General features: G+C 32.9%; 2 protein-coding genes across 4 annotated transcripts; one reads left to right on the plus strand and one right to left on the minus strand.

Annotated features, from left to right (window-relative positions):
• The first annotated feature begins 320 nt into the window (after positions 1-320).
• Positions 321-9372, plus strand: LOC134249702 (arrestin domain-containing protein 3-like). The gene is made up of 8 exons (XM_062732047.1): positions 321-411; positions 1755-1925; positions 2598-2717; positions 2841-3067; positions 4503-4685; positions 4858-5070; positions 6312-6492; positions 7069-9372. The coding sequence occupies exons 2-8, from the start codon at positions 1802-1804 to the stop codon at positions 7287-7289; spliced, it is 1269 nt and encodes a 422-aa protein (XP_062588031.1). The 5' UTR covers positions 321-411; positions 1755-1801; the 3' UTR covers positions 7290-9372.
• Positions 9373-10578: 1206 nt separating this feature from the next.
• Positions 10579-13764, minus strand: LOC134249703 (uncharacterized). Of its 3 annotated transcripts, none has more exons than XM_062732050.1 (5): positions 13413-13764; positions 12758-12997; positions 11514-11648; positions 11109-11362; positions 10579-10877 (listed from the first exon to the last, which is right to left on the minus strand). In XM_062732050.1, the coding sequence occupies exons 1-5, from the start codon at positions 13501-13503 to the stop codon at positions 10722-10724; spliced, it is 876 nt and encodes a 291-aa protein (XP_062588034.1). In that variant the 5' UTR covers positions 13504-13764; the 3' UTR covers positions 10579-10721. The 3 variants fall into 3 exon arrangements, with proteins under 3 accessions (XP_062588034.1, XP_062588033.1, XP_062588032.1); XM_062732049.1 differs by having other exon boundaries at positions 10580-10916; positions 13431-13762; XM_062732048.1 differs by having other exon boundaries at positions 10581-10916; positions 13413-13761.
• Between the last annotated feature and the right edge of the window lie 210 nt (positions 13765-13974).

Below are 13974 nucleotides of genomic sequence, written 5' to 3' on the forward strand. Positions count from 1 at the left end.
AATTAAATGCCCTTTGTCTTTAAGAGGTGTTAGGCCCTACTCCAATATTGTCCTGTTTCCGTGATTTGACTGTGACATATATCAAGAATGGCTTTGATCGATTTGTTCTTTTCCACACCTTCTAGGATTTCTTTGTCTATTTATTTATACATCATATTGTATATAAATATAATAACTTCAATGTAAATAATAATGTAAAAAAAAAAATGTGAATAAAAGAATTAAAGAAACATAAACAAACCCCAACACTAGCTTATAAGACATCATTCCGGATATTTGAAAGCAATGCGTAATAGGCTCTGAAGTTTAGTTCCCTTTACAAGCTTCCTATGTGATTAATCCAAAAAAAAATCTATAAATCGTAAAAAAGTATTTGGAACATATTACGCAAACTATATTAAAAAACATGTGGTAAGTATATTTTGTTTATCCCCAAAATTCGGACACTCCCTTTTCATTTTCTCAAATATCAAATGTTGGTTTTAAAGGTAATACAACGGTATGATGAATTCATCACCTAAACACAAGGATTTATTGTATACTGTAATGACCAGTGACTATTATGTCCAGTCCAAAAACTATTACTACCCATAGGCGTCGGAACCGGGTGAGGGGGGCTTAGCCCACCTCCACTTTTTCGCAAATATATACAGTATATATAGATATTGAAAATTGGGGTTTTCCTTGTTTGGTGGATTAGCCCCCCCCCCTCCACTTTCGATTTGCTTCCGACGCCTTATGTACCTGCGTAGAAATTAATAGCTACATAGATACTATTATTTAAACATAAAAGCTGCTCCTTTTTACTTACTTTTACAAGTACTTTTCCTTGAAAAAAGAAATACAATTCATTGTCAATGCACATCTGAATTCTTTATAAAAGGTCAGATTTGTTTTTTTTTTAATTGTGTTAAGCAGTAAGTTGCACTGCAAAATTTGGAGTGTTGATTTTGGAGAATGGAGGGGGTAAATGCATAAAAATTGTCTCAAAAACCTGTAATTTAAGAGTACCAATCTAATTAAAATTAGATGTTAGATCCGCTCGTGTACTCACTTCACTAACATCTAACAACATCCCATCGAGAGTCACGTCAGAGTTCAAACTCTATCAACCAATCAAATCGTCGCCTGCAAAAACATCATAGAGTGTTGAAACGAATAAGTCTAGAGTTGTTCCGAATTTGACCTCTGATGTGACCCTCTATGGGATGTTGTTAGATATTAGTGTAGCGAGTATGCGAGGGAATCTTACGTTTAATTTTAATTACATTGTTAAGAGTCATGAAGTAATTTTTTTTAAATTGTATAGATTACAAATAGGTTACTTAAGTTACCACATTGCTTTGATCTTATCTCCTAGAAAATGAAACATGATTGAGTTATTGATGCAAAATTGCTGATTTAAAAAATTGCTGATTTAAAAAGTAATTTTAGTCCAAAATCTTTGACATTTTCATTGTCAGTGTGACTGTATCAATAAATTTGGAACTGTTCTTCATAAGTGATAAAGGTGTGATATTCAATTTTGAAGCTTTTTTTTTATTGCATCTATGGATAGAAAGGAAAGTGCTTGTATAACATGTATATCTTTGTCATTAATAATGATATTAAGTTCACTTTTTGAAATCTCAACTTTCAACTACTGGTGACTGAAAGTTTTATTTATAAAAGGTGTTTAGAAATATAGTAAGTACAATCAATTTGAAATGAAGACATAATGCATGTTTTTAATACATGCAATCAATTTTTTTCAGGTAACTACCCCAAGATGGTGATTAACATTTAACAATTTAAGTGGGAAATGAAAATACAGAGATTTGAGATTCACGTGGACGGTCAGACTAGCAGTAATATAGTGGTGTTATCAGGGACAGATCTTAGGGGCACAGTATACATAAATGTTTCCCATTCACTCAAAATTCAAAGTAAGCATTTGAAACCTAAACTTGTTTGTAGCTCATTTATTAGTTGCTTTCAAACATTTGCAAGTTAAATTATGAATTTTTTAACAATGAGGTTATTAGTTTCTCACTTGAATACGGTCCTTAATGAGACAACATAAAATCATGTAAAGCAGTGCTAAATTTCATGCATTGAATGATAAACATATTCTGATGTAAATTTGTTTAAAGAACTATATGCGGTATTAACCAACATTTGCCCCCCAAAATCAAACTTTGATGGAGTAATATTTAATTAAGTCCTTAAACAGGGGAGTATATGCTGACTTCAAAGCACTGAATAATTTCATAAGTAATGACGTCATATAAACGTAATGACGTCACAAATATGACGTAAATTTCATTTTTTTATGAATTTTGCAGAAAAATGTACATATTTCGTCTATATTTTTCACCGAGCGCATGTGTGTTCAGGATAAATATTTTGATATAATGTGTAGAATGATAATAAATATGTCATTTTCTAAAGCTTAAATTGTGAAAATTTGTGAAAAAGGATATAAAAATTTGCAATTTTCTGCTTATATTTCTGTACAATTTATTGTCAGGAAGTTTTCAAAATTTGATGTGGGGGCAAACATTGCAATATAAAAATGCATGTGTAGATATGTTTGTTAAAAATGATGATTTTTGTAGGCATCAGTGTCTATGTATTAGGAAAAGCAAAATGTAAGTTTGATCGTAGATCAGATAATGACAAGAGGGAATTTACAGCCAAAGAAACTTATGTCAATTACAAGCTCTACTTGTTTGGAGGTAGGTATTATTAATGTAAAAGATATTAATTTATAAACAACATAATATATATTCACTTAGCTTTACTAATACTAGAAACATGTATGACGTGTGAATATCTTGAATATAATAATTTTTATTTAGGATCTCAAACCCAGGCTCAGACTCTAGAGGCAGGGGACCATGTGTACCCCTTTGCTATCCCCCTCAATACTGCTGGGGAGCTTCCCTCATCATTTGAGGGCAGGAAGGGCTATGTGAGATACACCCTTCAGGGGCAGATAGCAAGGCCATGGAAGGCAGATGAGAATGTGGTTCTACCATTCACTGTCATTAATCATCTAGATCTCAACGCTTTCCCTGATTCAGTGGTAAGAGTAGCAGCAGATTTAAAGCTTGTGAAATTTATACTATACAGTGTTTATAAATATCAAAATAGAAGGTGATATTTTCAAAGTAGAAGCCTGTTTTGGATTCCTTCTTTGGTGGTGGTTGAGAGAACATTGCCAGAATAACCAGGGGATTATGTTATTTTAAATGGGAAAATTTCCGAGTCATTGGGTCTATGCACAAACCTGCTATGCAGAAAGTTTCTCAAAATAATGTATCCTGTTGACTCTCCATGTACTGGTAGTGGCAATAATATATAAAGATTTTAGCAAACAGCTGTTTGAACATTGAAGAAATCATCGCGGGTATGTTAAGGAAGCATATAAGTAATTTCTCGGAAAATTTAGACTTTTTGAAGAAAATTTAGTTTAATAAATTACCAAAACCACTGATAAACGTAACTGTTATTTACTATTGCATACAGGTAAAAGCGTGTCTAACGCAAAGACGTGCATCACCGCCACGACATCACGTGACTTCTATTAATAGCAAAATTGTCCTTAATAAAAAGGCTTACAGAACAACAATACCCCGGAGTTTGATAATTTCTTTTAGTATGTAATATAGCTGAAAAACATCTATTTTGTCTAAAAAGTGCTGCTAAAATCCAACTATCATGTCCGTAAAATATTTATTCCACACATTCGCACGAAACCTTACCCTTTGTTTTGAATTTTATACATATGAATCGAGATTTTTCGTACAACCATGCTTAACTCGGGATTCTAGCAGCACTTTCCAAGTATGTCAAAATGCAAACTTTCAATCTGTACAAATCGTATGTTTTGAAATATCCAGCTTATTGTTGTTCTGTTGCATTTTTTGGTCAAGAATGACAGACGATAGGCCGACCGGGATACTTAATATAGCTGACTGTCTTCGAAAGAGAATATAATTGATGAAAATAAATTAGCATACCTGTTTAATTAATTGAACTCCATATGAATTTAACACAGTATTTCCGATATTTCCTTTTAAACTCCAGTTTACGTATCTTTGAACATGCCGTCTTAGCCAAATTCTCTTTACAAGACATGATCAATTTCCAAGTTACTCGATGTACACATATGACGTCATCGGTGGTAGATTTCAATCATAATAACTGTTACAGCATAAGAAAATAAAAACATTTTATTTTTGTTAATGTTTACACGTTTCTAATCATTTTCTAGAGTTAAATTACATCGCTAAATACCAATATTCTGAAAACCTGATTTCTAAAATTGACGTCATCTTGCCTACTATGACGTCATAATGCAGCACTGATTTAGCCAAGGTAGAATATTTTGTATGCTTCCTTATTCCCCCTGCGATTGAAATCTGTGTCGTTAGTGTTCCATATGTCACTTGAGAAAGGTATGGATATTATTGTAACTTTGACATAAATGCGGTACAGTTAAATTTTGTGTCATTCAGATGCCAATCATGCAGTACAGGAGACAAGAAATATCAGGGTGTTGTTGCTCAGAAGGGGAGATAATTGCTCAGATGAAGGTGAATAAGTCGGGTTTTGTCCCTGGGGAACCTATTGTTGTAGAGATGGACATTAACAACAAGAGTGAGAATCCTGTGCAGGCCTGGAGTGTAGAACTTATACAGGTCAGATTTTTAAAATTTTGGCTCAAGTCTAAGTTGCTTCAAGATCCTAGGCTAACTGGTATTTTCTATTGTAAACATATCCTTTATTTGACAGTCTTAATCTTTTGCCATTTAATTTGTGCTGGAATTGCTTCTTTTTTGTTGTTGTAGATAACCTTGATTTTCTTTTCAGGATGTGACTTACACAGGATTTTCTAACAGTTTGTTTTCCTCTGGCAATCCAAAGTACAAAACTAAGAGTGAGACTTACACACTGTACGTGAATCGAACATTGGCAGTGGGGGCGGGGCAGCATCAGGTCTTTACCCGGGCAATGCCTGTCCCCTCCCTCCCTCCTTCCTACTTAAAAGGCTGCAACATCATAGACATTCAGTATACTCTAACAGTAAGTACATCATAGTCATACATATACACTTATTGTAGGTAATAGGGTAACATCATAGATGTTCAGTGCAAACTTTTGTTGGTACATGTATCTCCATAGATGTTAAGTATTAACTTACTGTAAGTAAGTTAATAATATCACAGACATTTAGAATGCTTGACTCTTTGTATTTGCAAACACAGAAAGCACTTAAGGTATGTCACTCGTGAAATTTGTTAAATCAAGGATTTTTTGAGAAGTATATTTTGGATAAGTACTCATATAGTATGACTCAAAATCGCAGAGAAAAGAGGGGGTCAGTGCGCGTCTAACTGAGCTACGGTACAATTAAGGTGACCTTTTTGCACTTAAATTTTAACCCTTTGGTTAATTACTTTAAGCTTTATAATATTTTATAAAATGTAAACATGGCAATAAATGTAATCTTATTTTACCTAAAATAGTTTGAATAATATTTATCATTGAACAAATCTTGCAAATTAATTCTCATAAATTATTGTGTGACCTTTTTGCACTAAAAAAAATTATATATTTTGGGTATTAAAAATCTATACAGGCAATAAAATATTTTGTTATATCAAACTTTTTACGACTTAAGTGTTGATCAGTCACAAGTATTGAGTAGTTTAAAATAATGAAAGAAAAAGATGGGGTCAGTGATGTTAATTTTGAAATATTGGTCAAAACGTGTGATTTTCAGACGAAAAACGGTGCAAATTTTATCTTGACTTCCTTAGCATATCTTCATTTCTTGTCAAAGTTTGTTGAGGGAAGGTGTAAATTTTGTTCTAAAAATACAAATTGAGACCTATATTAAATATTCCTAGCATATCTTAACGGAAAATATTCTACGAGTAAAAGTATGTGAGACTTAAGTTCCAATATGTTAAATTTAATAAATGTTCAGATTTGCAGAATTTTCTGCTAAATATCCTTCCACCACAAGAAATAGTCCCTCGTAAATCTTGCTTCTTTGAGGATTTTTGAGCAGTTTTTTCCTTGAATCTTGAATAATATACATTGTTTAATTCAAATATGTTATAAAAATTGAATTATGATAAAAAGTTTTGACATAAGAGGTTCTATGTGAACTTTTCTAAAAAGATGACGAGTGACATACCTTAATATAACATTATAGATATTACCTTAACACTGTACATGTAATTTCATAGTATATGAACATTCTCAGTTGATATTTACGCTAGATAGTTTTTTTTTTAAACTATTAATATTTCCTGTAGTTTAAAATATCCACTGGTTGGAATACAATCTCCTTGGATAATACAGTCATCATAGGGAGTATTCCATTGAGAAACATATCCTCCCAGGTCACCCAGCCAGTCCCCACAGCCCCAGAGGTCCAGGATTATCCCCCACCGGTAGAAAATCAGGACTTCTCACTCATGGCTCCCTATCCTGATGGTAAGTGTATCAATGAACCCTTATATACTTTAATGTAGAAAATAAATGTGCATCTGTTGAAATTTTTTCTTCAGAGCAAGTGGAACAATTACTATTCTCATATGTTTGCCTTTCGTGTTTCTTAATTTTTTTTAGTTCACGTAAGCCAAAGGCTTATGTGAGCTTTTCTGATTTAATAAAGAGTGTCCAATGTTCACATTTCTGTTGTGCTGTGTGTCTGGTAATTTATAACATTCTCAACACCTTACTCAGAACCACAGCTTAAATTCATCAATCTTTGGGTGAAGGGGACTAAGTTTTATTGAGATATTTTATTTCATTTTAGATATAATTTTTAACACTGTGTGTGAAAACAAAACATAAAAAGACATATTTTTTCTTCTTCAGTTGAAACCTTCATTTTTATTTTAAGGTTATATTTGTTAATCATAAAGTAGGTATCAGTTTAGGTACATGTAAAAATATAAATTGTGTAAAAGATGAAAACAAAAGTTGAATATTGGAACACAATTTTGTTCAAGTGAATACAAATTTTTAGAGATAAAAGCAATCTTTTGCACACTCTTTGTTTTGCAGCTCCCCCTTCTTATTCGGAGTGTGTGTCAGGGCCCATCAGACTGGAGGGGGGTGAGGAGGATGAGGATAATGCCGCCCCCCTAGCTAACTGGACCCCTGCCTACCCAGTGTATGACTACACAGCCCAGGTCAATCAGGTCAATGCTGCCATGCCTTCACCTACAGCCCCGCCCACTGCTCCCCCCGCCTACGATGAGATCCAGTTCTCCACCATTAAATAGTAAACCAAGGAATTAATGTGGACAGCTTTGAACAAATGCATGACAATGCGTGGATATGTATTAGGCATTTTTATGTGTCAATGAAGGTTGATTTTTATTTAAATGGGAAACCTTCTGAAGTCAATGTTTCTTTGTTTGCTGAATTATTTATGATGTACATTTATTTTGTGTTTTATCCATTGTAGAAGATAAAAATGTATTTATATATAAACATGTATACTGCTTTTATTATTCTTTACCAATATCTTAATTGGTTTTTTAAAAATATTTTTTTAAATGTTAAGTTTGACCTTTTCATGAATGAACGATATTATTATTTTTATGTAAAGTTCAGAATACAGACATATGAAGTCTTTTTTTTGACTTCCAGGAAGTAATTGAACAGAAAGTGTGTGGGAAAAGGTCATTAAATGTATTTTGTGAAGAAGCATTAAGTTTTTAGTTTGTTTTATTTGAATTTGGGCTTCCCAGTGTCTCAAGGTTTCTGTGTTACGTCCAGTTACATGTAGCTCATCATGTTTTAAGGGTTTTTATGTCACACTCCATCATCACCTGTTTGTTTTATTTCAAAATATTGAAAATTTTTAAATCCTGTAAACCAACTTTTATTCGTGTGCGTTAAATATTCGTGAGTTCTGCAACTGAGGTGAGTTTGCAAATATTAATTGCCATGAACCCATAATTTTCCGTAGTATTTGTAGAGAATGTTTCCTAAGTAGCGAAAATTAATTTCCACAGATTCATTTTAAGCAGATGAATCGGGAATAAAAGATGACACAAATGATATTGGTTTACAGCACTTTAACCTTTCTCTATATGAAATCAAGTTATACATTGTGATATTATGGCTTTAGATGACCTTTTTATGTTTTTGGCTTAAATAAAATGGGAACAATTTTTTGATTCATACTCTTTATACCATGATTATGGGTATTATTAGCTACATAAAAGTGCTCATACCATGCATTGATGAACAAATGATTACCTCATTCATTGAAAGATGATTTTTAAAAATGCCTCATTTAATTTTGATTGAATGAAATTTATGTGACTTTGGGGAAAGGGGGTTAAAAAGGGTTACATATCACCTAGAAAGATGAAAAAATATGATTTTTTTTCAGATTGTTATAGATACTTGAAAAAAAAAAGCTTTTTTGTGCATTGCAATATTTAGTTTTACATAGTGTGACATGTAGTTAGAGTAAAACCAGAGGTGACAGAAACTGTTTCCTTGTGTTCTTAATTTTTTTGTATCCAGGCTTTAATTTGTTATTGAGAGTTGAGAGAAAAATAAATGTCGCTTTGCTCTAGGAATTCATCTTTGCTATGAACTTGTCTAATGAGAGCCAGACACAAAGAAACATCCAAACTTAATTTTTATTTCGTATAAAACTATTTTAATAGGTAGTGTCTTTATCTGAAAATGATTGAAAATTTGAACTTATCCTTCCGGTAAACCATATTACTTTGTTCAGCAAGTACAAAATATCCACACTTTGAATAATCAAGAGTTTTCATTATCTGATGATTAAAAGAATCTCTTATGAATGAAATGTTTTGAAATAGAATCACGTCATGTTTTTAGCTGAGTATTGTTAAGAAGTCATTCAGTACTTATTTATATGTCTTTATTTTATCAGTGCTAGAGACGCCATATCTTTGATACAGATAATTGTGTATTTATTGCTTGCATATCATTTTATTTAATTTCTTGTAGTTTTATATGCTATATATCAAGTTATAAGGAAACAATTTACACCTGATTCATGTTACGTTTTATTTTTTCCTCGAATTGCCCCAAAATGGGGTACTGTATTATAGAGGAAAGGTGCAATTAGATGTATTTTATTGTTTACAGTAATTGTTACATTTGATTTGTTTTGTTTTATGTGTTTGAGGATTAGTCTCAGAATTGTGTCACATAAAGACAAGAACCAATAAAGGAAAAAAAAAGTATTTGTATTAAGAGAAATGCAGGGAATTAATCAGTGTGTGACCTAATACCACAGGGTTAGTGAATTTGTGTGAAGTTTTGTAGGAGGAATGTGTACCACAGTTTCTGTATATCTTAATTAGGTTTCCTTGCAGTTGACTCAAAACCCCCAGAAGTAAATGATATAAAAAAATTATTAGACCGTGCATAAATTCACCAGTAGAATACATGAATAGTTTGCATTAATGATAGTTGTTTGACAGACCTAGAGACCTAACAAACAATTCGTAAAATGAGAAAAAAGAAAATCAGACTTATTCTGACCATTTTGCTTTCTTTTTTTTTGCAAGAAGTTTTTATATTTTGTAAAAATCACATTTTTGGCTAATAAGAAAATATACTCTATTTGCAAAGTATTTTCTCTATTTGCTAATTATACCTAAAATGTATTCAATCAACACTACTTGAGTATGCTTCCATATAAATAATTTAATCTACCTGAAAATGCTTCTGTAATAATAAGATTAATAATGTACGAAAGCTGTATAGGCTCATTTTTGACAAGATAAAATATTATTTAACTCGTTTTAACGAGATAATTATCTTGTTATACCGAGTTAGTTATCTTGTTATAACGAGTTAGTTTTCTCAGGCTCATTATAACGAGTTAATTTTCTCGTTATAAGGAAATAACTAACTCGTTATAACGAGTTAAATATTTTTTTTATCTTCACAGAAATGAGCCTTTGCGGTTTTCGTAATGATGGCTCTGCTGTTCCTAGGAAGATTTTTTAATTCAAATTTTCCTGTATATTCCCATGTAAAATTTTGATCCCCTGTTGTTGTCCTGTAAAATCATTGGGGTCACGATGTGAACAAACTAGAATGTACACTACCCGAAGATGCTTCTGTTTTACTTGGACTAATTATGGCATTACTTTTAATTTCTTGACAAGATTTTAAAAAATTTTCCCTATATATTCCTATGTAAGTGTTTGAACCTCCTCCCGGTTGTGGCCTCATCCTACCCGCATGGAAAGAGTTTTCATTTATTCTTGATTTTTTTTCTCCACTTAGAGAGGGCTTGATCCTTCCTGTGAATACTTAAAAAGTCCCTTTTTCTAAAAATGCTTTGTGACAAGACCCATAGTTTTTGAGAAAAAGTTGAAATTGTGAAAAAGTTAACATACAACACACGACAGACGGACGCCGAATACTATTCGATCAGAAGAGCTCATTCGAGTCTTTGACTTAAGTGAACTAAAGATAGGTTTAGAAATTCTTTCTTGCATCTAATTTAAATTCTTCTAATTATATTTTAACATCAGCATGTTACGATTTGTAATTTAATGTAGTATGTAATTAACACTTGTAAGCGTATTCAGTTTGTCTTTTTCAACATCATCATCAAAAGTAACATTCTATACATCCATGAGTATAACGTCTGTCAAAGCTGTCTTAATTAACAAATACAAGAAATCAATTAAATCACACATTTTCTAGTTGAGGGGGGTTTTGGTTGGCAGCACTCCTTCGCTTCCATCTACTGATGTATCGTTGACCACCATCGAATATGCAGGTGGTGAAAGAGTGTAAAGTGGTGGTGCCTGTTTAAGTGAAGGTGGCACAGACAATACTATCCCTGGTGACGCCATCTTGGTGTCGTTAAACGGCATAGAATGAATTCTGCATTTCTGTAAAATATGTTGATAAAAAGATTTGTTATGAATAAGCAAGATAATTAAGTTAATTCATCGATATCTGAAGAAATAATTCGTTCTTTTTCTTTTCTCTTCGATTAAATTAAGACAGTTACATCACATTGAAACGTCATTTCTCTTCACTGAATTCGTGATGTAAAACACTACATGATTATAAAAAAATACCGTTGATCTACGTTGTATCTGTCCACGTGTTTCCGATTTGTTGCAAAATATGCGATACTTTGGGCAAACATAGCATAGAACGACGATGGTGAGTAGTGATCCAAAACACGTGACTCCAATAATGGCGGCCACCAGTCCGGATTTCCGTTCACACTCGTCCGAGTCGTCCCCACATTGGTCATGGTCGTCACAGTGCAGAGACTTATCGATACACGGTCCTTTGGCACACCGAAACTCGTCATCCCCACAAATACCTACAGCAGAGTACTGCAAATAACCTCAGACGTACAGTATGAAGGTAAACTGCTTCAAATGCACTATGCAAGGCTACCCGTAGAAGCAATATCTTTTCAAACTTTAAGTAGATAAAGTGCATGAAGTGGGTTTTAAACAGTAGATTTTTACCTAAATGGAAACGTGTGATGTACAGTTCAAATCCGTCGTCATTTCTAAAAGCGTCACTTTCAAAGTTTACGATTAATTGAGAAGCGACGGTGTACATGGCCTGCTCTGGTTCGTGTTTTCCACAATAGTATAATGCTGAATAAAATTTAAATAATTAAGCAATGAAAAAGTCGAATATGACAAACATTGATAAAATCTAAAAAAAAAAAAAAAAAAAAAAATAATAATATTTTTGTGAAACACCGATGACCCCGTATTCCAGCTTATGGCGATGGTTGAAGTTTCTCAATTGCCAGTCAAACTTCACGGTCAAGGTCAAAAGGTCAACATTGCTGGTAACAAGAGAGGGCATTTCACAAAAATACACAAGTGATACATGAAAGCCCTAGTACTATCTGCGAAAAAACGAGGTTCGAGTTTTTTTTTTACAAGGGTCAAACTCAAAGGTCAAGGTCAAAATGTCAAATATATTTTTTACTAATTGAAAAGTCTTATCACAATTAATACACATATTAAGTATATGCCCTAGCACCAACGGTTCAAAACTTACGGTCAAAATTAACGTTCTGTATTTCATTGTAAAAGTGGGCTATATTGCAAGTTCGAGGTTAAGAGGTCAAATCTGCTGGTACTCAAATAAGAGTCTTATCACAAGGAATACTCCTGTGAAATATGAAAGCTAAGGCCCCATCCATGCAGTCAAAAGTCATAGTCAAGGTTAAATTTTTTACAGACAAACAGACAGACAGACAGATTCATGGACATGACCAAAACTACATTCCCCCGTATCTTCGACTACGGGGGCATAAAATCTACAAAAATATGTGCACAGGACCCCGGAAATTATGGAGATAGACACAGGTGCCTAGGAGTAGTAAGATTTCCCAGCTGTTGACTCGTCACTCCCATCGTCAGCCCCATGCATCGATCAAACAGACAGTGCATTCTGTTAGTCAAATTTTACATTAAAACAAATGCCTAACAATTGGTATGAAACAAGTCAGCCGAAATAAAACCAAGTGATAAGTTTTATATGCTGAAAAGCTCATTGTTACGATCATATAATTTAGATATGTTGAATTTAAACAAGATTGTCAAATACTCAGTAACCTGTGGCATCAATTAACTTATATGTGAGTAGCCCGCCTGCTAATTAAATATACTAAATAAGTATAACTGTATATACCCATTATGTAGAAAGAATTGGGTAAACATAACATCGTAAGCAGTATTCTATTTCAAACCTTTCAGAGGGGTAGACGTGTTTCCATCCAGCAGTCTAAGTTTATCTCCTGGACATATGGTCTCCAGTTTGTGGATAACCACCATCAGGCGCGAGGGATTTCCCGAGTACGTCATTTCGGAGGTTACAATAGAGGCCGTGCAGTTAAAATTGTCAGGATATTCATCCCTTCTGGTCAGCTTTAGACGGGTCCAGGACCCTTGGATGTTTAAGGTCTTCCCACAGTAATCCTCCAGATAAACTAGGACAATATCAATTTCACTAAATAAGACACTTTTTGATATTCCGTTCATATTCATAGAAAGCCAAATAACACGATACTCAGTAATTGTCTGCCTCTGTTAATTTTCTGTTTCTTTTTCTTACTTATGATGTTTATAGACCAAACGTTACTCATTCAATTGTTTTAACTTCAAACATATTATCCCTTATATTTTGCTTATCATATACTAGTATATCTTTATTTACACAACTTCGCTAGCTCAGAGTCTTCGATCTCTCTGCTCGTCATGTGAGCAGTTTGGACAGATAAAACACCGGAACGACATTTAACAGTTTCCGTTTGTATTTTAGATAAGATTATAATATCTAAAGATTTTCGATATATATTAGGTAGCAATTTATTAAAATTATAAATAAATAATAAAAATTATTACCTTTATTAGTACCTTTACCTTTATGTGAATGCCCATTAGCTATCATCCATAAGGATAGGAGTATAAAACTCCTAATCACTATATGTATCATCTTCCTTCTATGTAATACAAGTACAAACTTAACAGAAAGAGTATGATATCGGGGATTCCTTTAGCCGTTTTCGTCATATGCAATAAAAACCCCCGTTATCAGCTGGTCAACCTAGGTACAGGTAAACATACTTAAATCTGTCTTTTAATCAACACCTGAACGATTTATGTACACTCTTACATGCCAGTAGTCCTTGAGATATTGTTGAAACAAATACCCGAAAATTTACTGTAGTCACTTTTAAAATATCTTGATAACAGAACTCTTCTAGATTTACCATAAAATATCTATAGCATGTCTGTTTTGATGAAAATAACAATGACCAAGCGTTTCCTTTAAAATAAAAAGATTGTCCTTCTATTAAGGACTCCTAATTATCTGTAAATAATTTTTCAAAAGAATTTACAAATTCTTAGACTTTTGACTTTATATTGCTTACTTTACAATTAATTCTAGTAGACACGTATTTCT

This window comes from Saccostrea cucullata, unplaced genomic scaffold (assembly GCF_032062105.1).
Source record: "Saccostrea cucullata isolate Sc308-1 unplaced genomic scaffold, CSIRO_AGI_Scuc_v1 ctg305, whole genome shotgun sequence".
Classification (NCBI taxonomy): domain Eukaryota; kingdom Metazoa; phylum Mollusca; class Bivalvia; order Ostreida; family Ostreidae; genus Saccostrea; species Saccostrea cuccullata.

Excerpts from the sequence above, each read along its gene's own strand:
- LOC134249702 (XM_062732047.1), top strand. The coding sequence starts at position 1,802 with ATGAAAATACAGAGATTTGAGATTCACGTGGACGGTCAGACTAGCAGT. Across the intron at positions 1,926-2,597 it reads CCATTCACTCAAAATTCAAA|GCATCAGTGTCTATGTATTA; the intron begins GTAAGCATTTGA and ends TGATTTTTGTAG. Across the intron at positions 6,493-7,068 it reads CATGGCTCCCTATCCTGATG|CTCCCCCTTCTTATTCGGAG; the intron begins GTAAGTGTATCA and ends TTTGTTTTGCAG.
- LOC134249703 (XM_062732048.1), bottom strand. The coding sequence starts at position 13,503 with ATGATACATATAGTGATTAGGAGTTTTATACTCCTATCCTTATGGATG. Across the intron at positions 12,998-13,412 it reads AGGTAAAGGTACTAATAAAG|TTTATCTGGAGGATTACTGT; the intron begins GTAATAATTTTT and ends ATATTGTCCTAG. Across the intron at positions 10,917-11,108 it reads AGATACAACGTAGATCAACG|AAATGCAGAATTCATTCTAT; the intron begins GTATTTTTTTAT and ends CATATTTTACAG.